At 34.8% G+C, this 27,660-nt stretch overlaps 1 protein-coding gene and 1 pseudogene across 9 annotated transcripts in view; one reads left to right on the top strand and one right to left on the bottom strand.

Moving 5' to 3' along the window:
• LOC112642495 (BEN domain-containing protein 5) overlaps positions 1–27,660 on the top strand; it is a 1,368,880-nt gene that overhangs the window by 127,798 nt on the left and 1,213,422 nt on the right. For all 9 annotated transcript variants that reach the window (XM_049094507.1, XM_035699097.2, XM_025420152.3 and 6 more), the window contains exon 2: positions 17,223–17,345. In XM_049094507.1, coding sequence (XP_048950464.1) covers positions 17,223–17,345 — 123 coding nt within the window. The remainder of the gene's footprint in view (positions 1–17,222; positions 17,346–27,660) is intronic.
• On the bottom strand, positions 20,396–21,735 carry LOC112642497 (zinc finger CCHC domain-containing protein 9-like; annotated as a pseudogene).

Raw genomic sequence — 27,660 nt, forward strand, 5'->3', positions numbered from 1 at the left:
TGGAACAGAATAGAGAATCCAGAAGTGGACCCTCAACTTTATGGTCAACTAATATTCGATAAAGGAGGAAAGACTATCCATTGGAAGAAAGACAGTCTCTTCAATAAATGGTGCTGGGAAAATTGGACATCCACATGCAGAAGGAAACTAGACCACTCTCTTGCACCATACACAAAGATAAACTCAAAATGGATGAAAGATCTAAATGTGAGACAAGATTCCATCAAAATCCTAGAGGAGAACACAGGCAACACCCTTTTTGAACTCGGCCACAGTAACTTCTTGCAAGATACATCCACGAAGGCAAAAGAAACAAAAGCAAAAATGAACTATTGGGACTTCATCAAGATAAGAAGCTTTTGCACAGCAAAGGATACAGTCAACAAAACTAAACGACAACCTACAGAATGGGAGAAGATATTTGCAAATGACGTATCAGATAAAGGGCTAGTTTCCAAGATCTATAAAGAACTTCTTAAACTCAACAGCAAAGAAACAAACAACCCAATCATGAAATGGGCAAAAGACATGAAGAGAAATCTCACAGAGGAAGACATAGACATGGCCAACATGCACATGAGAAAATGCTCTGCATCACTTGCCATCAGGGAAATACAAATCAAAACCACAATGAGATACCACCTCACACCAGTGAGAATGGGGAAAATTAACAAGGCAGGAAACCACAAATGTTGGAGAGGATGCGGAGAAAAGGGAACCCTCTTACACTGTTGGTGGGAATGTGAACTGGTGCAGCCACTCTGGAAAACTGTGTGGAGGTTCCTCAAAGAGTTAAAAATAGTGTCATGTTTAGATTTCATTTATTTTCTTTAGCATATTAACTATAAGGTTTTCTTGTGGTGACTGAGATTCACTTATATTGTAATAGTGTATTTTAAGGTGATAGCCACTTAAATGTGAGTGCATTTCAAATTGTACAGTTTTACTTCCCTCCATGTTTTTTATATGTGATGCCACATTTTACATCTTTTAATTTAATGTATCCGTTAATTATTGTTTTAGTTAATTTTACTTCTTTTGTCTTGTAACCTTCTTAGTAACTTTACAAGTAGTCAATTGCCTTTACTGCATATTTATCTTTTTTAGTGATATTTTTACTTTTGTATGTTTACTTGTTATTAAGTAGTGCCATTTCTTTTCAGCTTAAGTAAGTCCTTTTACTATTTCTTATAAGGCCAACCTAGTAGTGATGAAATCCTTTAGCTATTGCCTGTGTGAATACTCTCTTTCTCCTTCAAATCTGAACAATTACCTTGGTGGCTAGAGTGTCTTTGGTTGGAAGTTTTTCCTTTCAGCACTTTGAATATGCCTTGCCATTATCTTCTGGCTTGCAACGTTTTTGCTGATAAATTCAGTAGTATATGCTTTGATAGCTTGCATGGAGCAATTTGTTTTTCTCTTGCTGCTTTTAAGATTCTTTATCTTAACTGTTGACATTTTAATTATAATGTGTCATAGTATAGCTCTCTTTGGGTTTATCTTATTTGGAAATCTGTGGACTTCCTAGACATGGATGTCTCTTTCCTTTCCTAGATCAAGGATATTTTTGGCTATTATTTTTTCAAATAAATTTTTTGTTCTTTTCTCTCTCTGTTTCTTTTTTCTGGGATCCCTATAATGTGAATGTTATTCCACTTGATGTCCCAGAGGTCCTTCAAGTTATCTTCATATTTTAAAATTCTTTTTTCTTTTTGCTACTGTAATTGGGTGAGTTCCATTGCTTTATTTTCTAGCTCACTGATCTGTTCAACTACTTCATTTGGTCTGCTGTTGAACCCCTTTGTGGTATTTTTCAGTTCCATCATTGTATTCTTCAGCTCTGTGACTTCTGTTTGGTACTTTGTTATGTTATCTCTTTGTTGAAGTTCTCACTGTGTTCATCCATTTTTCTCTCGAGATCAATGAGCATCTTTATGACCATTTCTTTGAATTCTTTATCAGATTGGATCTTATGTCCATGCCATTATGGTCTTTTTCTGATGGTTTGTCTTGTTTTCTTTTTGGAATATATTTGTCTGTTTCCTTATTTTGCTTGACTCTATGTGTTTGTTTCTGTGTATTAGCAAAACTGGCGAATCTCTTTCAGTCTGAGAGCCTGGCCTGGTGTAGGTGATGATCTTTTTTGTTGAACCTTGCCTTACTCCTTGATTGTTTCTTGAACCTTTGTGATGCCTGATTTATTCTCAATATGTTCCTTTTGTTGAGGATGTGCCAAGAACTGTCAGCGATCTAAGGATTGGCATCTCATTTAGCACCTAATTTTAGGCTGATTGGAAGCCAGACCTTCAGATAACAGCTTTAAATTATGCAAAAATAAGTAGTCCTGTAGGGTCACAATCATAATCTCTGCTGCCTTCTAGACCAGGAGATTTGGAATTGTCCCTGAGGAATAATTTCAAAAATTGGAGCTCCACATGAATTACAAGCTCTCTTCTGGATAGTTATATTAAACTGTAGCAAAGTCATGGGGTTGCATGAAGATGGTATCTCCCTTCTTATCTTCCCTGGTAGTACCTCTTTAGCCCTTTGCTGTATCAGAAACCTGAAGCCTGTCTCTCAGGGTAAAGCTCCAAGATAAGTAAATAGGATTTTTTTTTTCACATAAAGACTGGGGTTATGCTATAGTCTGATGTGTTTTCAGTGCCATGGGGATGGTGGCCTGCCAAATTGTTGCAATCCTGTGGACAGCTGGAATACCAGCTCTCTTGGCCACAAGGCCTGGTGATCATGGGATATTCCTGTATGGATTACATGTGTTTGCTGGTTTTGGAAAGCAGTTGGAGAGTGTATGGGACAGACCATCCTTGCTAGCTTCAGTAATATAGCAGGGAAAATGTCTTGACTATACATGCCTGTGGTGTTTAGCAATGTAGCAGGAGCGTGGCTTTTCTAGCATGTGTACTGACTTTAGGATAGGAATATGAAAATACCACTGCTGCTGGCACTCACCAACCCTCACCAGGGGGCAAGGGAGTGTAGTAACCACTAGCTCTTGAAGCCTTACCTAGAGGATAGAGAACACCTTCATTGTTTGTGCCTGCTCCAGCCAGGGAGATGGTGAGCGCTACAATCTCCTGCATTCTCTAGCCTCAGCATGTGCCAGGATCACTTTCCCCTATCCATCCCAGTAAAGTGGTTGGAGGGTGTATCTACAAGATCCACAAATGAATCTCCCCACATCGTCTAGGTGCTTGCTTGCTTGCTTATTTATTTATTTCAGAGAGAGAGAGAGAGAGAGAGAGAGTATTTAAGGAGTTGGGGAGGGGCAGATGGAGAGAGAATCTCAAACAGGCTCCACACCCAGTGTGGGAGTTTGATTAGGGGCTCGATTTCATAACCCTGAGATCCCGACCTGAGCTGAAATGAAGAGTTAGGTGCTTAGCTGACTGAGCCACCCAAGTGCCCCTAGCTGCTTTTTAAACTGCTATTTTTTTCTCTGGGTTTAGGAGGCCTTTCAGGGAGGATCTCAGTTTTTTATAGCATTTTGGGACTTAGATGTCAGCCCTGTTTCTTTTCTAAGCCAGATGTTCTGGGGGCTCATTTCTTCAGTCCAGATTCCTGCAGCTGGAGTTCCCTATATTGGGCACCAGCTCCTTTCTCCTCTGAGAGAAGTACCTATATTGAGAGAAGTACCCTTCCTGCACTAGGTATTGGGTTTTTGCCATGGCTACATCTCTGCCTCTTCTACCAGTCTCATTGTAGTACTTTTTTCTTTGTTGTGGACAGCACTTCATCTAGTTTTTGGATCATTTGCAGCAGGGAATGATGTGTCTATGAGAACAGGTGAGTTCAGCAGCTTCCTATGCCACTGTCTTGGACCCCCTCCTCTAAAAGAATATACTTTAAAAAATTATTTTTCCATTGACTATTCAGTTCAATAATTTATTGAAATTGTTTTATATCTGGCATTTTTTAGTGCAGTTAATGCAGTGAATATATTCTCTTAATCAAAGAATATATGGTTTTCTGCTCTATGAGTAGCACAGAAATGGAAAGTTAGTGTTTAAGTGACTGGTTTGGAAGTGAACATTAAGGCATATGCAACTTGCTGTAATACAAAATAGAGAGGATATAAGTAGATTTTTGGTGAGATCAAGGGAGGGAGATATTTATTGCAAATTTTTCAGAAATTGGATGCAAACTACCTTGTAAGGGAAAAATGGCTCAACCATTTTTTTAAAGGCTCTCAGATGAAATAGAGAGGTCCAAGATCATACCTTGCTGAATTGGGGCTTACTCATGGTCATACATTTAGAAGCCAAGCAAGAATTCATCTGTAGGTCCACATTTCTCTAAATCATATGGCACCACTATACTGTCTGTACTGAATTTTCTATTTTTATGGAAATAGAAAATTTTAAATATTATATATATTTCTGTTTTTCACATAGTCCTTAACTAGAAGTTCAGCTTTTTGAGAGCATTAATATTAATTATTAGTATATTCTTATTTTATTGAGTGATAGATTTGTAGCTTATTTTTCTTAAATATTCTTCTTAATTCTGAGCACAAGATAATGAGTGGGTATAGTAACTGATCTTCAGTACATTTTAGGTAAGATTGTAGCTTAACAAATCTAGATCTTATTTGTATTTAGATACATGTGCCTAGAGAAATTTAGGGTATCTTTAGGAAATTCTTTAAAAAAATCTTTAAACTTTTTGCAGTGTATCTTGTATATTTGTAATGAGAACAAAAGTGATATTATTTTATAAAATTCTAGGAATAAGCTATGTAATGGGTACTAGTTTTCCTGTGGTTAAAGTCCTCAAATGAATAGATTCTCTTTCCTAAAACACCCTCAAGAAGGAATTTTAGATTTTTTTTCTTGGCTCAGAGTTTGTGGCTTTAAGTCTCATCTTTCATGTAATTTTCTCCCAAAATTATGAAGCCTTGGAAATATGACTTTATAATGGAACTTCTGACAGATCCCTTTAACTGCATGTCACTTAAACACAGGGGTAATTTGTTACCTCTTTGAAGGTGTTTTAGCCTGAGAGGTGGAATGCATGTTCTATATAAAGGTCAGTTTTAATTAATAAGCTGTTTTTCTCATTTTTGACTGATATGAATTGATTATAACTTTAATGTACAGCATTCTTCCAATTGTCCTGGGTTTAGTTTTCTGTGGTTTTAGTTACTTGTTGTCAATTGTGGTCTAAAAAACATAAAATGGAAATTCAGCAGTACACAGTTTTATTTATGTATTTATTTTACAAAAATATATATTTTTTATTGGAGTTCGATTTACTAACATATAGTATAACACCCAGTGCTCCTCCGGTCAAGTGCCCCCATCAGTGCCCATCACTCAGTCACCCCATCCCCCTGCCCACCTCCCCTTCCACTACCCCTTGTTTGTTTCCCAGAGTTAGGAGTCTCTCATGTTTTGTCACCCTCTCTGATTTTTCCCACTCATTTTCTCTCCTTTCCCCTGTAATCCCTTTCACTACTTTTTATATTCTCTGTATGAGTGAAACCATATGATGATTGTCCTTCTCCAACTGACTGACTTCACTCCGCATAATAGCCATCCACATCAAAGCAAATGGTGGGTGTTAGTCATTTCTAGTGACTGAGTAATATTCCATTGTATATTATATATACGATATTCCATTGTATATCAAGTTTTAAATTGTGTGCCATTCTGGGGAGAATGATGAAATCTCTTGCCAACCCGCCTGTGATGTGAATCATCCCTGTAGTGTATTTACATTGTAGGGTGCCTGTCAATCATTTGGTAGCTGTGTCAGTTATCAGATTCACTGTATCATAGTACTTGTGTTCAAGTAACCCTTATTTTACAAGTTGGTCTCAATTTGCAAGAGTAATTATGCTGGCAATTTGGATATGCCAGAGAAAAGCTGTAAAGAGCTTCCTTTAAGTGAGAAGTTGAAAGTTCTTGACTTAAAAAGAAAAAAAAAATCATATGCTGAGGTTGCCAAAATCTATGGTACCTTTTATTGCAGCATATTATTATAATTGTATTTTATTATTAATCTTTTACTGTGCCTAAGTTATAAATTCAGCTTTATCACAGTTATTTATATATGTTTAGGAAAAAACATGCTATAAACATGGTTTGGTACTATCTGTAGTTTCAGACATCCATGGGACATATTGAAACATATTTCCCTCAGATATGGAGGAACAACTATAAACTATTTTCCATGTAAAAATGGAACAAATTTAGCCTTTGCCATATCCATCATCTGTATAACCCACTTAAATTTCAAAAATTCTTTGTAGCCCTAAAGTCTATTTCTAGATGTGTCAGTAGCCTATTTATCAGAGTAAAACAAGATATAATTATTGTATTACTTCTTTGGGTACATGCAACATCAATATTATGCATCTTTGTTTTTCCCTACACAAAATATGTTCACAACTTTTATCACTGAATATTTGTTATCTGTATAGTATTTTACAAAAGCATGTAAATAATGATAACATTAATAAAATCAGATTATTATTTCCTTAAACCTCAAATTGTGCTGTCTTTTCTCTCTAACATCCTTAAATAGGAAAATTCATTGTGTTACTTTGGCTCTATGTTTGGAGGCAAATATTGTATACACCATAATAAGAGTGTTTTATAGTGCATAATTTAACTGGATGCTACAGTATTCAGTACTTACTTCAAGGAAGACTTACCCTAAAATCTTCTTTATAGATTTCAATTTAAATTATTCCTTTCCGGGATCCCTGGGTGGCGCAGCGGTTTGGCGCCTGCCTTTGTCCCAGGGCGCGATCCTGGAGACCCAGGATCGAATCCCACGTCGGGCTCCCGGTGCATGGAGCCTGCTTTTCCCTCTGCCTGTGTCTCTGCCTCTCTCTCTCTCTGTGACTATCATGAATAAATAAATAAAATCTTTAAAAAAAAAAATTATTCCTTTCCTTTCTGAATCTTCCTCTGTACGTTATAAATTTGAATCTTATTATTTTTGTTAAATATACTTCTCTTAAATACATGTATCTTAATAATAATTATGATGATAATAACCAACTACTTAGTAAATTCTGTGTTCTAGGTGATTTACATATATTTTCTGTAACCTTCAGAACAACATAAGCAAACTCTAAGCAAACAGACTCTGAGGTTGGGTTAAATTACTTAACAAAGGTTACATTGCCTATGTATCTGAGTTAGGTGGATTCAATCCCAAGTCTGTGTCACTTTAAAATCCAAATTCTTACTGCTAATTCATGCAGCCTTGAATAAATGTGAGGGTATTAATAAACTAAGAATGAAGACTCTGAATTCAAAAATACAGGAAAAACGGTTATTTGGCGAATGTTAAAATGCACAGAAGTCAAGAAATTAAAAGTTCTTTTTTTTTTTTTCTTTTAAAGATTTTATCTATTTATTCATGAGAGACACACAGAGAGAAGCAGAGACATAGGCAGAGGGAGAAGCAGGCTCACTGTGGTGAGCCTAATGTGAGACTCGATCCCAGGACCCCAGGATCATGCTCAACCAGTCAAAGACAGATGCTCAACCCCTGAGCCACCCAGATGCCCCAAAAGTTCTTATTCTATAACAACTATTTCATTAGTCTCTGCCACCTTGGATTGTTTTGTGCTACTTATAAATACTGTAAATAATTTTTAATCATTTTATATACATGTATAATATAATTGAGATATGAGTTTTCTGAGAACAAATAATTGTATCTCCTGCTTTGTGTATTCAAATCATCAGCCAGGAAAATTGCATTAACATTATGAAGTATAGTTCACCCTATTCCCTTTTTGGTCTTTAGGTCAGTATACTGCATGTTTTATGGTATCTTGCTTTCTTTTACTATTTGGTCTCATTATATCACAACTATTTATTTTAACTCTTTCAAAGAACAGTTCCTAGTTTCGCTGATCTATTTTACTGTTCTATTGGTTTCTATTTCTTTAATTTCTGCTCTAATATTTGTTAATTCTATTCTCCTGCTGGTTTTAGGCTTTATTTGCTGCTCTTTCTCCAGCTCTTTTAGGTGTAGGGTTAGGTTGTGTATTTGAGACCCTTCTTGTTTTTTGAGAAAGGCTTGTAGTTCCCTCTTAGGGCCACCTTTGCTGCATCCCAAAGGTTTTGAACAGTTGTATTTTTATTTTCATTTGTTTCCATGAATTTTAAAAATTCTTCTTTAATTTCTTGGTCAACCCAGTCAGTTTTTAGTAAGATGCCCTTTAACCTCCATGTATTTGAATTCTTTCCAAATTTCCTCTTGTGATTGAGTTCAATTTTGAAACATTGTGGTCTGAAAAACAACTGTTTGTTTTATTTAACCATAAATGTAAATGCAATGTTTATTTTTATTTTAATCTTTTTATTTCCTTCTATATTTTATAAAGTAATCAAACAGCAATCAATCAAAACAAGTAAACTATCTGATTAAGAATTTGCTGCTAATATAATACAGAGCTGCCTGTGTCCAACAGCTTCACATCTTAAAGAACAGATGCATGAAAAAAATTCTCAACATCACTTGGCATCAGTGAAATACAAATCAAAACCATAATGAGCCACCTCACACCAGTCAGAATGGATAAAATTAACAAATCAGGAAGTGACAGATGTTAGTGGTGATGTGGAGAAAGGGGAACCCTCTTACACTGTTGGTGGGAATGCAAACTGGTGCATTTACTCTGGAAGACAGTGTGGAGGTTTCTCAAAAAGTTGAAAATAGGGGATCCCTGGGTGGCTCAGCAGTTTGGCGCCTGCCTTCGGCCCAGGGCATGATCCTGGAGACCCGAGATCGAGTCCCACATCAGGCTCCCTACATGAAGCCTGCTTCTCCTTCTGCCTGTGTCTCTGCCCCCCCCCGTCTCTCTGTGCCTCTCATGAATGAATAAATAAAAAAAATCTTAAAAAAAAAGTTGAAAATAGAGCTACCCTGCAACCCTGCAATTGCACAACTAGGTATTTACCCCAAAGATACAAATGTAGTTAACAAAAGGGGCACCTGCATCCCAATGTTTATAGCAGCTGTATCCACAATAGCCAAACTATGGAAAGAGCCCAGATGTCCATTGGTAGATGAATGGATAAAGAAGAAGTGGTATATATATAGAGTGGAATACTAGTTGGCCATAAAAAATGAAATACTGCCATTTGCAATGATGTAGATGGAACTAGAGGGAATTATGCTAAGCAAAATAAGTCAGTCAGAGAAAGACAATTATCATATGATCTCACTCATGGAATTTAAGAAATAAAACAGGATTATAGGGGAAGGGATGGAAAAATAAAACAAGACAAAATCAGAGAGGGAGATCAACCTTAAGAATCTCTTAATCATAGGAATCAACCTGAGGGTTGCTGGAGGGGAGATGGGTGGGCTGGTGGGGTAATTAGGTGATGGACATTAAAGAAGGCACGTGATATAATGAGCACTGGGTATTATATAAGATTGATGAATCACTTAACTCTGGCTCTGAAACTAATAATACATCATATATTAATTAATTGAATTTAAATTAAAAAATTTGCAGAAGGTAAAAAAAAAAAAACTTACACACTTATACCCTCATTTAAGATCAACATGTTATTGTCAGGATTTGTTAACAAGGATAAAAAGCCAGAAAAAACCTCATGGTTCATTCAGTAAGTATCTATATCAATGTATGTGGCTATATCTCATTTTAAATATTAGAAATCTAAATATTATTATTAGTGTTCAGGTAGGTAGGGTTGTTAGTTTGACATTTCCCACTGCTCCTTGGATCATATATATATAAATATATATATATATATTTTTTTTTTAACCAAATACCAGGACCTATCTTTGTTGTTGTCTTTTTTTTTTTTTTTTTTAGTTTAAGTTTTTATTTAAATTCCAATTAGTTAACATACAGTGTAATGTTAGTTTCTGGAATAGAATTTAGTGATTCATCACTTACATACAATACACCATGCTCATCACAACATGTGCCCTCCTTAATACTCCTCACTCATTTAACCTATGCCACCACCCACCTCCCCTCCTTCAACCCTCAGTTTGTTCTCTTTACTTAAAAGTCTATTTTATGGTTTGCTTCTCTCTCTTTTTGCTGTTTGTTTTTTTGATGAATTTAAAATGCATCATATATTCTGTGTGCTCTCAACAGACATAGAAAAACTAATATTCAATATTGAAATAAAATTTAGCTCCTAAATTTGTATTTTAGTAATTCAATGAGTATTTATAGATTACTGACATGGTGCCAAGAATTGTGCCAAGAGCTGGAGAGAGAGAAAGTGGTTGATAAAAAGATAAGGCATTGGATTCTTTGGATGAGAAACCACAATTACTAAAAAGACTAAAATTACTAAAAAGACACATAATTTATAATAAAAAGGTAATAATAATAAAAGGTATAGTAAAGACATAAAAAAGATGCTATGGGAACAGAGAAGATCAATCACTTTGGGGAAGTCAGGTAAGACTTCACAGAGGAGATGACATTGTATGTAGGTCTGTCGAGTGAGTAGGATTATCCACAAGGTGAAACACGAATGTGCATATATCCAAGGCATTGGGAAAACACAGTGGAGTTTGCATTTGTGTGTAAAATAATTATAAATACAACTGTATGAATATTAACTGATATATGAGAATTATATTTGTGAATGAAATACAGTGTGTGACAATGCCTTTGGTGACATGATTTTCTAAAATGCTGATAATTCTGTGTAAAATTATGAACAAATAAATTATAACCCTTTCTTGGTTTACATGTTGTGTTCTTGCCAAAATCAGTATTTATTAAAGCTATACAAAATGTGTATAATGGAAGTAGGTTCTAAGCTCACAGAATCATAAATAGGAGTTTTATATATATTAGTATCTGTACAGGACATTTGAAAGTTGTACTGGACTCTCCTCTACTTTGTAGTACACCTAGCATTTATGGTCTCCACCAATCAAATGACATCAGCACTTTTTCATCATTGTGAAAACAAAGAAACACCTCAACAAGTGTCCAAAATGCCCTCTAAGAATACTGCTGACATTGATAACCATCTCAACAGAATACTTATAATAATAGAACTAACAAGAATTCTTAGAAAAGTGGAGAATAGTATATATAAACTATTTCTTTATCTTTCCTACCAGAGTGTCAGTAGATACCATTTGATGTTGATAAATTAATTATAATATTGTGCTAGTTTTTGTTTGCCCCATCTAGTCTTTGTTCCTTTTCTCCTATTTTGTTTTCTGCCTTCTTATGTAATGATTGGCTGTTTGTTATAATTTCATTTTATCTTCACTTTTGGCTAATTTATGACCTTTTTTTTTAGGTTTTGGCTTTTCAGTATACATCTTTATTATATAGTTCATCTACTTTCAAACAATGTCTTACAACTTTATATTTAGTTTAAGAAACTTAAAACAACATACTTTCAATTGTTCCCACTCATCTTTTGTTCTACTCCTGCTGTTTATTTGACTGTTACCTGTGGTATAATCTCATAATACGTTGCTACTATTTTTCGTTAGATAGTCATTTATCTTTTTGAGTACTAAAGATAAGAATATTTGTATTTACTTTCATTTATATCATTTCTGGAGTCCTTCATTTCTTTGTGTGGATCTTAGTTTATATCTGTTATCATTTTCTTTAGGCCAGAAGAACTTTTCTTTAACATTTCTTATAATACTAGACTGATGATTATGAATTCTCTCATCACTTATTTTCCTCAAAATACCTGCATTAAATTTGTTTAAAGGAGTTTTTCTCTCAATAATTTAAAGATGTCATCCCCTTGACTTCTGGTTTCCAGTTTCTTATTAATAGTGTACTCTAATTTTTACCTGAGTCCCTTTGCATGTGATTTGTATTTTTATATATGATATATAAAATTTTAAAAATGAATGTTTTGCTTGGTACTTCTTGGATCTGTAGCTGGATATTATTCATTAATTGTGGAAGATCTTAGGTGTTATCGCTTCAAATATTGCTTCTGCTCCATTCTCTCTCATCTCCTTCTGGAATTTTAGTTATACATATGTTAGATAATTTGGTATTGTTCCACAATTTTTGGATGCCATGAATTTTTTCTTTTCTTTTTTATCTTTGTTTTTCTATTCAGCTTATTTCTCTTGATCTAGAGTTCACTAATTCTTTCCTTATCTGTGTCAAGTTTACTGATGAGTACAATGAAGAAATTCTTCATCTCTGTTACTGTATTTTTTAGTTTTAGCATGTCGTTTAATTATTGTAATTTCCATCTATCTGCTGAAATCCCCATTTTTAAGCATTTTGTCCTCCTTTTCCAACAAAGGCTTTAGCATATTAGTTTTTTTTTTTAATTAAAAAAAGTTACTTATTTTCTGCAGGGGAGGGATAGCGGCAGAAGGAGAGAGAGAATCTCAAGCAGGCTCCATGCCTGACTTAGAGCCTTATGCAGGACTCTACCTCACACCCCTGAGATCATGACCTGAGCTGAAACCAAGAGTCAGACACTCAAACAACTGAGCCACCCAAAGGCCCCAATCTTAGTTATTTTAATTCATTGTCTGGTGATACCAATGTCTGTCTAGTCATTTCTGAATCTATGTCAATTAATTGCTCTTCATAGATAGTAGGTTGTCTTTTCTTGATTTTTTTTTTTGTATGTTCCATAATTTTATGTTACATACTTGGCTTCTAATGTAGAACAGTAGACAATGATAGGAATACTATTTGTCACTGGAAATGGATACGCCCCTTCTCCTAGGTCATTTGTGTGAGGGCTTATGTCAACCTAGTCAAGAGTTAAGCTGGGTTAAGTTTCTTTCTTTCTTTTTTTTTTTTTTAAGATAGATTTATTTATTTATTTATTTATTTATTTATTTATTTATTAGAGAGAGAGAGAGAGAGAGAGAAAGAGAGAGAGAGAGGCAGAGACACAGGAGGAGGGAGAAGCAGGCTCCATGCCAGGAGCCCAACATGGGACTCGATCCTGGGACTCCAGGATTGCGCCCTGGGCCAAAGGCAGGTGCTAAACTGCTGAGCCACCCAGGGATCCCTGGTTACGTTTCATTGTTGCTGTGTATATCTTCAATTTATTACTGGCTTCAAATTGTTTTAGAATCTTTTTTAACATTTTAATTAATTAACTAATTAATTAATTTTAAAAAACAAAACCCATTTTTAAAATTCCAATGTAATTAATTTGTTATATTAGTTTATAGTATAGTTTAGTGTTACATCAGTTTCAGGTATACAAGTGATTCAACAATCCTATGCATTACTCAGTTCTCATCTCATGGTAAGTGTGCTCTTTATCCTCTTCACCTATTTCATCCATCCTCTCATCCATCTCCCCACTGGTAACCATCAGTTTGTTCTCTGTATTTAAGAGTCTATTCTTTTTTTTTTTTCTTAAAGATTTTATTTATTTATTCATGAGAGAGATAGAGAGAGAGGCGGAGACACAGGCAGAGGGAGAAGCAGGCTCCATGCAGGAAGCCTGATGTGGGACTCAGTCCCAGTACTCTGGGTTCATGCCCTGAGCCAAAGGCGGACACTCAACCACTGAGCTACCCAGGCATTCCAGGAGTCTATTTTGTTTCTTTTTTTCCACTATTCATTTGTTTTGTTTCTGAAATTCCACATATAAGTGAAATCTTATTGTATTTGTCTTTCTCTAACTTATTTTGCTTAGTATTATATGCTCTAGATCCCTCTATGTTGCAACCAGTAAGATTTCATTCTTTTTTATGGTCAAGTAATATTCTATTTATCATCTATCTATCTATCTATCTATCTATCTATCTATCTATCTATCTATCTATCTTTCTCACATCTTCTTTATCCATTCATCTGTTGATGGACACTTGGATTGTTTCCATAATTTGGCTATTGTAAATAATGCTACAATAAACATAGGAATGTATATATCTTTTTGCAGGAGTGTTTTGTATTCTTTAGAGAAATACCCAGTAGAGGAATTGCTGGATCATATATGGTAGTTCTATTTTTAATTTTTGAGGAACCTCCATACTGTTTCTAGTTTGTATTCTTACCAACAGTGCATGATGGTTCCTTTTTCTCCACATCCTTGTGAACACTTGTTTCTTGCTTTTGAGTTAACTATTCTGACAGGTATGAGGTAATGTTTCGTGGTAGTTTTGATTTGCATTTTCCTGATGAGTGATATTGGGTCATCTTCTCATATACTTGGTATGAAATCTTAATCTTCTTTGCAGAAATGTCTGTGTTATGTCTTGTGCCCAGTTTTCAGTTGGATTATTTGTTTTTTGGCTGTTGTTTTAAAAATTCTTTATACATTTTTGATACTCTTTATCAGATATGTTATTTGCCAATATCTTTACCTATTCATTATCCTTTTAGTTTTGTTGGTGATTTCCTTTGTTGTACAGAAGCTTTTTATTTTGATATAGTCTTAAAGGTTTATTTTGGCTTTTATTTCTCTTGCCTGAGGAGACATTTCTAGAAAAATGTTGCTATGGTTGATGTCAGAGAAATTACTGCCTGTGCTCTCTTGTAGGATTTTTATGATGTCACGAATCTCACACTTAGGTCCTAAGTCCATTTTGAGTTTATTTTTGTATATGGTGTAAGAAAGTGGTCCAATTTCATTCTTTTGTATGTAGCTGTTCAATTTTCTTAACACCATTTGTTGAAGAGACTTTTCTCCCATTGCATATTTTTGCTTACTGTGTCAAAGATTAATTGACCAAATAATCATGGATTTATTTCTGGGCTCTTTAATCTATTCTCTTGATCTATGTTTTTGTACCAGAACCATACTTTTTAGAACTACGGCTTTGTAATATATCTTGAAATCTGGGATTGTGATGCTTCTAGTTTTTTCTCTTTCAAGATTGCTGTGGCTGTTCTGGGTGTTTGGTGATTCTACAGAAATTTTAGGATTATTTGTTCTAATTCTGTGAAAAATGTTGTTGGTTTTATGGTAAGGATTGTTATAATCTGTAGATTGCTTTGGGTTGTATGGACATTGTAACATGTAACATTGTAACATGTTTTTCCAAGCCATGAGCATGGAATATGTTTCCATTTGTTTGTATCATCTTCAGTTTTTTTAATCAGTGCTTTTTAGTTTTCACACAGTACAGGTCTTACATACACCTTCTTGGTTAATTTTATACCCAAGTATTTTATTATTTTTGGTACAATTGTAAATTCAGATTGTTTCCTTAATTTTTTTCTGCTACTTTATTATTGGTATATAAGAAATACAGCAGATTTCTGTATATTTATTTTGTATCCTGTGACCTCAATGAATTCATTTATCAGTTCTAGTAGTTTTTTTTTTTTTTTGATAGTCTTTAGGGTTACCTTGTTCCTGAGAGAAAGGGCTAGAGTAACTGAGAGTTTTTCCTCATTCATTTGCCCCACCCTAAACTTTTATCCTTCCCTGGGCACTCCTGCCATAGACAGAGTTTATTTCTGTGCTTTTGTCTCATCTCTAGAAGTAGATTACTATTTTTTTTTAGTGCTTGCTATCTTGGTATTGAGGGAGCAAGAGTATTTTTGCTGTCTTGGTCTAGGCTAGGACTAGGATATAACTTTAGGCAGGCCTATATACTCTGGTCTTGGGATGGATTTTTTTCAATGATCCCATCTCTCTTCCCTCTTTCATCTCTGCCTTGAATCATTTATGGGTCTTGTGTGAGATAATCTTTTCTTCCCCTCCTGCAGGTATAGAGGATATTTTCTTTTGCTGTTCCTCTTCCTGTCTTATTGTACACGGGGGTTTTAAGGTTTGCTGTTTCTCCTCTAGGTCTTAAGGCTTTTTTTTTTCTTAAGGGAAAAGGACATTTGTGGGGCTTCATGCCTTTTCTATAACAGTAGCCCATCTCTTTCTCCATTCCTGCATTACAACAAAAGCATTTTCTAGTTTTCTGCCCTGTCCCTAATCTTTCTCTTAAATACTTGATGGGGGCATGTGTGAATTCCCTTTGTGTCTGTGATTCTCAGAGGTTCTATACTCTCATATTTTCTATACTTGACTTTTAATAGTTAAAAAAAATAGCTTAGTTCATTTTACTCACTTGTATGGCACCCATCGTTTCTTCCTCCTGTGCTTTGCCATAAAAAGAGTCAGTGCTTGCTTCCCTCTTTTTTTGGCAGGGCCTGAGTTTCCTTGGTATCAGATTATTGTTGCCCTGTAATCTCGGTTTTAAGTTATGATTTTTTTCTTTGTTGGGGTCTATCTTATTAAGGTGAAAGCTATGATTTTTCCAACTTTCCAACTAGAAGTGAAACTTATAAAATTAAAAAAAACAAATTTTTTTAAATTAAAAAAAACAAAGTTCCTATTAAGAAATATAACTTTTATGTTAATTCAGTGGTTCTCAAATTATCTGGGTGTAGAACATTAGGATGTTATAATGATAGTTATATTACTGTTTTTTTATTTGAATTAAAACAATAATTAATTTTTAAAAAAGATTTTATTTATTTGAGAGAGAAGGAGGGGGAGCACACAGAGGGGGAAGAGGCAGAAGGAGAGAGACAAGCAGGCTCCCCACTGAGCAGAGCCTGATTTGGTGCTCCATTCCAGGACGCTGGGATCATGACCTGAGTAGAAGACAGACACTTAACTGAGCCATCCATATGCCCCTAACTAAACATTTCTGACAATTTAAATATATTAACTACTTATTAAAAACATTGTGTAATTTAATGAACATCGTTCAGATTTTAGTAGTCATGCTAGATATTTTCATATCTAATTCCCATAACATAATTTTGAAGGATGGGTTTTGCCATTCCTTAATTATGGATGAGAAAAACTGAGGCTTAAAGAGATTAAATTGATTGCTTTTTATCACAGGATTAATATGTAGTAGAGGTGAGATTTCAGATCTTATGTTTCTTTTTTCTTTTTTTTAAAAGATTTTATTTATTTATTCAAGAAAGACACAGAGAGAGGCAGAGACATAGGCAGAGGGAGAAGCAGGCTTCTTGCGGGGAGCCTGATGCAGGACTCAATCTGGGCACCCTGGGATCATGACCTGAGCCAAAGGCAGATGCTCAACCACTAAGCCACTCAGGCATCCCAGATCTTATGTTTCTGATTTTAGATTGTATCTTGTTTCTACCTTACAACATTATGTAGTTCATTTCTTTCTGTATGGATAAGCAATAAATGACAGAAGAGGGGAAAAATTAATAATAGAAATTTTATTGGACTTCTATTACTAAATATATTTTGATTTCTGTTAAACATGAGCCCTTTTTTTTTTAATAGGCTATGACATTGGAAATGATGATGCCATTGGAGGGAATGTTAGCAAATATTTGGTGCTTCCATCTGGATACTGTGGACAGCCCAAGAAAGGACATCTTATCTTTGATGCTTGCTTTGAAAGTGGTGAGTGTATTAAAGACCTTTGGTTTTGAATTTGTCTTAGATTGTTTCAAAATCCAATTCATCTGATCATTCATTGTGATTCAACTCATTAATATTTCATCATAATGGAAAAAGTTTTCAGGGAAAAATCAATTTTCAAAGAATTAACTTGGAAACACTTGAAAATAAATGCTGTGTTATTGTTGCTACAAGTGATTATTATTTTTTTACAAGTGATTATTTAATATTATAATGGTAATATTAATGAACATTGATACATAGTATCTTATATTTTATAAAATACTTCTTCAGATATTTCTTTTGGGATTAAACTGATATAATTTAACTATATGATAAATCATTAATTATTGAATGTTTATCATGTACCTGGTTCTGTATGATATGCTTGCAGAACTTGGTCTTTGTCAGAAAGGAGATCTCCTAATAAAGAAATGATTTAGGAACAGATTCAGTTGAACAATACAAAAAAGCAAAAGTAACATTGCATCACAATCATTAAATGCTGTGGCTATTTTGAATGGGAAGATGAAAACTTGATTGTAATTTCCTATCCAGTAGGGATGGATTATGTTAACTTTTTTGTGCTCTGAGCCTCATACTCTGAATGGCATAAAATAGGTATTCAGAATAAGTTGAGAATATTAATGAGAAAGGTAAACATAATACTTTTTTGTAAATAATTGTTTACTATTTTTAGTTTTGATAATGTGTGTGTGCATGTGTTTTTATGGGTCATTGATTGGAAGGACATGGTAGTGTCAGTTATATGATACTTTTCTGAACCCTAAGAATATTGGTTGTTTATCAATAAAAACTTATTTATGTAAGATTTTGCTCTTTGTTTATTCCATGCTATTTTAGTTTGCTAAGTCTGCCATAACAAAGAACCACGAGCTGTGTGGCTTAAACACAGAAATTTGTTATCTTACAGTTCTGGAAATTTAAGGTCAAAGTGTCAGTAGGGTTGGTTCTTTCCAAGGGTTGTGAAGAAAAATATATTCCATGTCTTTTGTCCAGCTTCTTGTGGTTTACTAGCAATCTTTGGTATTCTTTGGTTTGTAGAATCATCACCTTGATTTCTGCCTTCATCTTTACTTGGCATTCTCCTTGAGTGTATATGCCTTTCTCAAATATTCCCTCTTTATTAGGATGCCAGTCATATTGGATCAGGGGCCACTCTAATGGCCACATTTTAACTTGATTACCTCTGTAGAGGCCCTATTTCCTAGTAAGGTCATATTTTGAAGTACTGGATAGTAGGACTTTAATATGAATTTGGGGGGCACATAATTTAACTATAATTAGTATAATTGGCATTGCTTTTCCGTTCAGACCTGAACACTTTTCACATAATTAAGAATGATTTCTTCTACTTTTCCTAAATTTTGATTTATTGCTTTGTCTGGGATATATTTGATGCCTAGAAAATATCTTTTGAATTCTTTTTACCTCAATTAAAGACAGGAAGGCCCTTTATAATAGTAACAACTCTGTAAGGGTCGGAATTATCCTCCTTTTAAAGATCATGTGTTTTGGTTTATCTACAGTCTGAAATAATCCAAATTTCTTTCTTTCTTAGATCCTATTTTCCTTAACCTTAGTTATCTTTTTCTATCCTTTACTGGAAAGCTCAGTAGAAGAAATTGCCCAGTTTAACCACATAGTATCTAAATTAATAACACATATTTGTCCAACAGTATATGAACAATTAGTTTGTATCAATTGGATATGTGCTAGTAGTCCATAAGCCTTGCAGTAATAGTAGAGTGCTAAAGTGGACACCCTTTGGAGTCAGCTAAAAATTATGTTCTAACTTGAAAACTGAGCTATAGTTTCCTCATCATTTAATGGGGAATGATGTCTGCCTTGCCTTTAAAAGGAAAAAAATATATTTCATTGTTTGAAAAAATCAAAACATCTTACCAAAATATATACAAAGTAATAATAATATTTAAAAAATAGATAAGTGAGAAAATCTCAGAAAGAGGAAATAGCAAAAGAAAATTCAGTTTGATGAGTACATAAAATGAATGTTATGAGTTCCCATAAATTTGCTCTAGGTAGACAATAAATTTAACTGAGAGTTTTCTGATAGCCATTGCCAAGAGAAAAACAATATCTAGAAGATAAAAATAAACCAAATATTGAAATCTTATAGAAGTTCTTCCTATTGGGTTTCCTAAGGCAGACACTGATGTGATGAATAGCATCTTCAACAATATATCTATAGTATTTATGACAATATATTTCATAGGAATGTATTTTGTAATGTCCTTCGATATAGACTGAGGGCATAATGCTATCAAGGGCATCTTAGTGAAAGCAATTTAGTTGGTACTTGAAACAATTTGTTTGACATGTGCAGCTTTCATCTGATCTAATTTAAATTCAAGGATTTATTTTAGATTATTTAAAACAGAGAAGTAAAAAAAAAAAAAAATGAAACAGAGGAGTTTTCTCTTATGTGCTGAGCTGCTGAGTGGCTGCCTGATATATTGTGTTGACCAGGATTCTATAGGTCATCCAGACTTACAGAGGAGTAAAGTGGCTAAGAAATTCAATGATTGGAAGGTATTGTTTCATGTGGATGCCTTCAGATAAGGCCTCCATAACTAATTTTTTCTTTCTGAGTTGTGGAATATGTAAAGTGTCTCATATATTGCCTAGCACTGAACTGGTGGATAATCTGTTTTTCTCATGAGAAATAAGGTCTGCAGTTCAGATATATACTCTCCAACAAACCCCTGGTCTGTTTTTTCCATAGCCTCCTCTCTATAAGTAATATTTCTCTTGAAAAAACATCAAGACAATTAGGCAATTGCATACCCCAATTTTATCTTTCCATAGATACCTGACACTTTTCTTGACTTTTTAAAACTTTATTCTCTTCTACTACCTGTAACCTGCTTCTGGACAGAGTCTGAAACTGGTAAATCTCTGCTCTCCTGAAGAACCAAGGAGAGTGCTTAGGAAATTAAGCAGTAAATTAATACTGTATTTATTTGTTGAATGAAATAATTTGAGCAATGGAAAGGTAGGGAGAGATTAACTTTTTTTTTTTAAATAGCAAATGAATTTTTATTAAATATTTTAAAAATACAGTAGATTTTATGGCAACTTATAAATTCTTAATAAAAAATTGGCACTTTGAACCAAGAAAACAGTAAAACCAAAAATTCCAAATGCAAAGCAGTTATACTTTGTTTAGGGGTAGTTCACATTAATGCATAGTTTTTAATAAAAAGATGATTGTTACAATCAAGTATATAACCACTCAGTAATACCTCAGTTCTGTTAAAAATGTTCTTTGAGAGAATCCAAGTTAAACATCTTATACTTTTCTTCAGTGATTTTCTCCAGTGATAGAAGCACTCTTTAATGGAAAGCACTCAGGAAACTGTTCGATCATACCCAGATCATACTGGTACCCACAATACAGGTTTCCAAGGAAGCCCAGCTCCAATTTGTGAATTAGGCCCAGTTCATAATGTTTAACAATGAGGTGGTAACAAATGATATTACTAGTCACTATCAAAAATTAACAACTTTAGGTATCTTTGTTTTGGGTTTCTGTGGTTTAGGCACATCCAAAATTTCTTCATAGTCCGCACTCATTCCCTTTGCCCAGCGACCAACTGTGACCATTCAATCTGAATTTTGACTCTCAGGGCAATCTTTCTTAAAGTGTTCCACGGAGCCACAAAGTCTACAGCAACCACCATCAGCATAGAGTCCTTTGGGATTATCAGGACAAGATCTGGACAGATGTCCCATTTCCCCACAAACAAAACATTTTGCAAAAGGAAATTCACCAAGAGCTGGGTCTACTTTGGCTTTGCATTTGGTTATTTCGTGCTCTGTGGACCCACAGCGATAACACATTCCAGTGCCCATATCTTGATTCTCAAGGGCAGCTGGGCAATCTGCAATCCCATGGCCAGGTTTTCTACAATGGAAACATACCATTGCATTTTTCTTTGCTGCTTGTCTTTTCAGTCTTCTTCCTTCCCGTCGACTATCTTTCTTTAAGGCAATTGCAATTTCTTCCCTTACCTCCTGTCTGTTGCTATCATCTCTCCATTGTGAATCATCTGTGGATTCTGTCTTAGGTATTCCATGAATCCATTTACATCTTCATTTAAATACTCCTTTTTCTTTTTGTTCTTTTTGTGTTTTGCTTTGGGAGCATCATTTTTCACAGCCTATTGGCTTCAAGTTGTTTACTCTTTGGTAGGTTTTGGCTTTCTCCCTCACAGGACCCCTTCTTCATGTCTTCCCATGATGTTGCAGCCGAAGGTCTCTTGGTACGCGTGGTGGTAACTCGTGCCCACCTGGTCATGATTTTATCAGTACCTTATCAAGCGTGTACGAATCCTCCAGGGCAGCCGAGCTCGAGATTAACTTTTTTATAGCTTTCATGAAAATACCATACTTAGGGACACCAAGCAATTAAGTATGGTATTTTCTTTCTTTCTTTCTTTTTTTTTTTTTTAAGATCTTATTTATTTATTCATGAGAGACAGAGAGAGGCAGAGGGAGGAGAAGCAGGCTCCATTCAGGGAGCCCAATGTGGGACTCAATTCCAGGAATCCCAGGAATCCGGAATCACACCCTGAGCCAAAGGCTTAACTGCTGAGTCACTTACTTAACTGTGAGTCTCCTGAACCGCTGAGTCACCCAGGCGTCCTAGTTTACCTCATTTAGTACAGAAACCTTCTGAGGTATTATATCTCTCTTTGTAGATGAGGAAACTAATGCTCAGAGATGTAAAGTTATTTCCCTTGAATTGCATGACTGACAGAGGTATAGCTGAATTAGAAACTGAAAATTTCCTGGCTGTAACAGCCATTCTTTTAACCGTTGTATATACATATCACCTTATTATAGTTCAATTTATGACATATGAATAATAGATATATTCTTGGAAATTTCTCACTAAGTGATAAAATATATAAGAATATATATACACACACACACATATATATTAAGATACATAGGTTTTGTGATAAGAAAAATAACAAATTGTCTACTAAGCCATCTAAGTAAATACTATGTTTGGTTGTCAGCATATATCATATAAGTATTGTTTTATGATTTATATGAGTGTGTATATTAAATATGAAAGGAAGAATATAGTTTATACTACAAATTAATTGGTTAGCCTCAGAGACTTAATATGATAATTAAATTACTATGGAATGAAAAAGAGTCAGTGAAATAAGGGTATGGTTTGGTTGTTTATATAACATTTAAAAATGATGGAAATAAAACTTAAAACTTTTATTTTTAATTTCTCCAGTGGAATTTTACTACATTTATTTGTGTAATCTTTAAAAATTAATGTTTTATTTCCTATTTAGAGAAAATAGTTTTTATTTGCAGTTGTGGGAAGAGCAATGTGTGGAGTCAGTTGACCTGGTTTTGAATCCTAGCCTAACTTAATCTTGGGAATTATCTTATGTCTTTGAATCTCGTTCTATCCATCTAAAAATGGAGAAAATACTTTACAGGCTTTTAAAAAAATTGCTATAATTATAGTTAACATTTAAAAAATACTTAATCTGTGCCAGTCTTTGAACATGAAGCTTAACATGTATCATATATAATATTTTCCTTTTCAGAACTCCCTAGAGTAATTTAGGGTCCCATCCATACAGACCCATAGCAATATGTATACTTTCCACTCTACTTGTTTAAATGTCTGAGGTTTGTAAGCTCTGTAGTAGCTCTTGTTTATCACCACGTATCATGCTTAGTCAGAGCCTGGTACATAATAGGTGCTCAATAAATGTATATGAAATAAATACAATTATCATAATAATTCAGAGTAAGTATTACTAATGCTGATTCACAGATAAAGAAAATCAGGCTTAGAGAAGTTAAGCATATGTTGAGATCAAACTGTTTCTAAGAGAGAGAGTCAGAATTTGAATCTGGTCTGATTAATGGCTAATAGCTAATGGTCAGATACAGGCATTTTGTGAAGCTCACAGCATACTTTTACATACTTTATCTCATTGAATCCTCACCTATATTGAGGTAGGTATTATTTTGTTTTACAGACGAAGTAGAGATCTAGAGAGGTTATGAAATTTGCCTATGGCTATACAGTTAAGTAATCAAATATCAGACTGGGTATTTGAAACCAAGTTGGATATAATTAAAATAATACTAATATTAAATATGAATATAGAATTTACTCTGTGTCATGAAAAGTTCTAAGTGTTTGACATGAATAATAATTATTATATGACATGCATAATTATTTGTCTTATAAAACCTATGAGGTAAGTTCTACTGGTATTATTTTCCTTTGACAGGTAAGAAAATAGACACAAAGAAGTTAGATAATTTTACCAAGATCACAAAACTGGTAGATTGTGGACCTGGGATTAAGACCCAATTGGTGTGGCTCCAGAATCTCTGCTTTAACCACTGCACTATGTCGAGTTGGTATTTATGTGAAAACGGTGTCAGGCACTTAGCAATAGTTCCATAATTTTTAAATTTTGCATTTAGATCTTTATAACTTCTGAGAAAAACAAGATTGCTGTAACACTAAGTTAAAAATATGATACTCAGCTTCCTAAATTGCAGAATGAAGTGATTGTAGCAGAAAAATAGATTAGACTGTCATTGATCACTCCAAACCAAGAGCTTATGACCATTAACCTTTAAAGTAAGAAAAGTTCTCTTGCAGAAAATTAAAATGTTGAGAGATATTTCCAAATATTTAAAAATCAAATAAAATCTTGTAGTATATGAGGCCTAGGTTTATAGCATTTCTAAGGAAAAATAAATGGTGAAATTTCTATTTGTAGAGTCTTCCCCCTTCATTCTTACAGAAATTAAATAAACTGCTCTGTTTAAAGAAGAGTTTTAAAGTTGTATGTAGTTATAAATATGGTAGAATTCTTGATTTAGCTTGTTTTGAGGGATGTGGTCAAATTTTGCTTTTTCTTTTCTATAAATCACCAGTCAGCAGATCTGTTTTACCCCGTGGGAGGAATACAACACACAGTTCCTGGATTAAAGGAGTGTCGTGGGAGAGACTGACAGAGGCTGTGATTAAATTGACCACAAATTTTGTCGTTCAAGGCAAATGTTTTTGCCCAGAACAAATGCTAACCTGGGAGGGATGCCGGGACAGCTGGCATACCCTGGGACTTGTCAGAGGCTAACCATGATGGCTAGTACCTCTAGCCCTAATAGGGAAAAGTACAGTGTAATAAGAAAACAGAGCAAAAGCATGTCTTTTTCAGCAGGGTATTGTGGGAAGGTGGTGGGGCAAGTTGGCCAACTTCTTAGAGGAGGCTAAAATGAACAGAGTATTAAAGGATTAGTAAGAATGATCCTGGTAAATTTTAGCATGTGGGAAAAACTACTTAGTTCTTGTGATGTCATGCAGAAAGACCTGAATGTCAGGGGGATAATGGTACTCTCTGGGAATGGCAAACTACCACTAACTCAGAGATGAAGCATATTCCTGAGAGCACGGCATTGCTGAAACTTTTTAATTAATTAATTAAATAAGTAAACAAACGCATTTCATTAATTTATTTCTAATATATGTCATCTCTCATTCTTGTCTTCATTCTTAAAGAAATAAGGGTGCTTTACCTTTCCCCACTTGGAGCAAATACTGTAATGTATTCTGTGTGTCTATATCCTGAACCTGGTTTGAATGTGTCCCCATGCTGGTTGGTTTACTCCTCTTTATAACTTCACCCTGTATCATACCTCTGCCCTGTGGACTCTCCTGACTTCTGTGTATTGCTGCACTGTTTGCTTTCCTAATCCAAAATTTTGTTCCTGACCCGTAGATTTAGCCTCTTGTCCCCACTGGAATTTTTTTTCCATAGGATGATAGTAAGAAGAGATATTTGGCAATGTACTCTGTTTTCCCTCTGCCTGTTATTAAATGAATGATTATAAAATCTTGCAACCTTTTCAGCCCTACAACTTCAGCCCTTGACAACGTCCTAAATAGGTTTGCTGGATTTTGTTCAGTAGCTTTCCAACTGGTCTCTCAGATTTAGCCCCAACTCTCTTTGGTCCATCCTCCACAGTGCCACCAAAGTGAAAATGCAAATCATCTGATCATATTACTTTATTGTTTAAAATGTTTCATGACTCCCTGTTGTTCTCAGAATAAAATCAAATGCTTTTACTTGATAACATCTTTAAGATCTGATAAAAATTTCCTTCATATTAATATTGTCATTTCATGCCAGAATATGCTACCTTATGAGGCCATTATCTCTCTTAGAGAAAAAAAAATAAACACATTTTGGAGAAAACAGCATGGTTATATAATATGAAGTGTTTCACCATGTCTGGAAATTCGTTGGAGAGATACTGGCAGCTATGAAACTGTAGGTGAAGAATTTAATTCTGTTATTTGTTTCTGACTCATAATTGAAACAAAGCGAACATCTATTTTTTCAGGGTTTTCATTTGTTCTTTAAATTTCTGACCTCTTACTGAATCATTTCTACATATATATGGCTCTTTTTTTTTTTTTTTAAGATTTTATTTATTCATGAGAGACACACAGAGAGAGAGGCAGAGACACAGGCAGAGGGAGAAGCAGGCTCCACGCAGGGGGCCTGATGTGGGACTGGATCCCTGGACTCCAGGATCACGCCCTGAGCCAAAGGCAGACACTCAACCGCTGAGCCACTCTGGTGTCCTTGTGATCCCAACTTTGTAGGATTGCTCTGACTCTCAGGATATCACCACCTCCTGCCTTTGCCCCTTTATCTATGGTTATAGTAGAAACTTCCTGTTACTGTTAATCTCTGTGTTGCCCCACTTTCACCCATTTGGCCTTTCAGCTCTCCCAGAACTTTTGCAACTGGTTTCCTGTAATACATTCATTTTATTGGTTTACCTGGTATGGGCTCTTTTACTGACTCATCCCTGATTAAGGTTTTATTGCTGAAGGAAGAAACTTCATTCTGTGATTCCTTGAGGTTTTTGTAAATGGTGGGGATGGATTTTCACCTTACCATGTATTGCTTCTCATAACCCAAGGCCATAGTAGATGCCAAAAATTGCTGAACCTTAGGGGAAGCTCTTTAATGGTCAGAGTTAACACTGGCGGCTCAAAGTGTTGTCCATCTAGCAATTTCCTGAGCTAGATCATGCTTAGTTCTTTTATATTATCTTGGTAAGTGAGTTATGCTCTTGACCAGATTTTTACATTTAAAAATAGAGCTTATGGGCAGCCCCGGTGGCGCAGCGGTTTAGTGCCGCCTGCAGCCTGGGGTGTGATCCTGGAGATCCGGAATCGAGTCCCGCATCAGGCTTCCTGCATGGGGCCTGCTTCTCCCTCTGCCTGTGTCTCTGCCTCTCTCTCGCTCTCTCTGAATGAATAAATAAATAAATCTTTAAAAAAAATAGAGCTTATAAAAAAAAATAGAGCTTATGTGTGTGTACTGAAGGGCTGCCCAGATTTTTTTTTTTTTGGGGGGGGGGTCTAGTTTACTCGAAAATTCAAAAACAAACCATAATTATGTAGGAATGTTAAGATGTTTGTGACAATATTTTTGGCCCACTGCCAAGTTCCTATCCCATGGCCTAAGCTTAAGTCCTTAGATAGTGTTTGGTTTTGAAAATGTACCCATTTAATTTCACTTTACTCCCTGAGTTTGCACTTTGTTTTGTTTGGGGAATTATTGTTTATTTTAAAATCCATTTTCTTACAGATAGGGCTGAGCTTTTTGAATAAGTAAAAATTCCCCCTGTCCTTTTTTGCCTACTACAGAAAATAAAAGGCAGGAAGCATTGTAGTCTGAGAGATAGAGGCATTAACCTTAGCTCTGTCATTCACTTTGAGCAGTCTCAGTACATCTTTAAAACAGGCATGACAGTATTTATCTTATAGGGTTGTTGTGTGGATTGGAATGACCAAATGCCTAGCAGAGAGTGGTCACTATTGAAATGTGAAGGAAGATTGGAAAGGGAAGTGATTCATTTTTTTGTATATAGATGATGCGAGATGGTGTGGGAGACCACCGAGGAAGACATTTTAGAGGAGGTAGTATAGGAATTCCACTTTAATACTCTGCCTGGAATGTTCTTTCAGAACACATGTTTTTTCCCTCATTTCAAGTTTTTGCTCAGATGTGTAAAATTTCAACTCTTATTCCATGACATTTCCTAATCCCCTTTCTGCTTTATTTTTCCTTCTTAGCACTTACCACTATCTAATATAATATTAATTTTACTTATTTATATATTTAAAAATTTATTATCTGTCTCCTCCATTAGAATATAAATTCTATGAAGGTAGAATTTTTCTTTCATTCCC

The sequence above is a fragment of the Canis lupus genome, chromosome 15, assembly GCF_003254725.2.
Source record: "Canis lupus dingo isolate Sandy chromosome 15, ASM325472v2, whole genome shotgun sequence".
In the NCBI taxonomy this organism is placed as follows: Eukaryota; Metazoa; Chordata; class Mammalia; order Carnivora; family Canidae; genus Canis; species Canis lupus.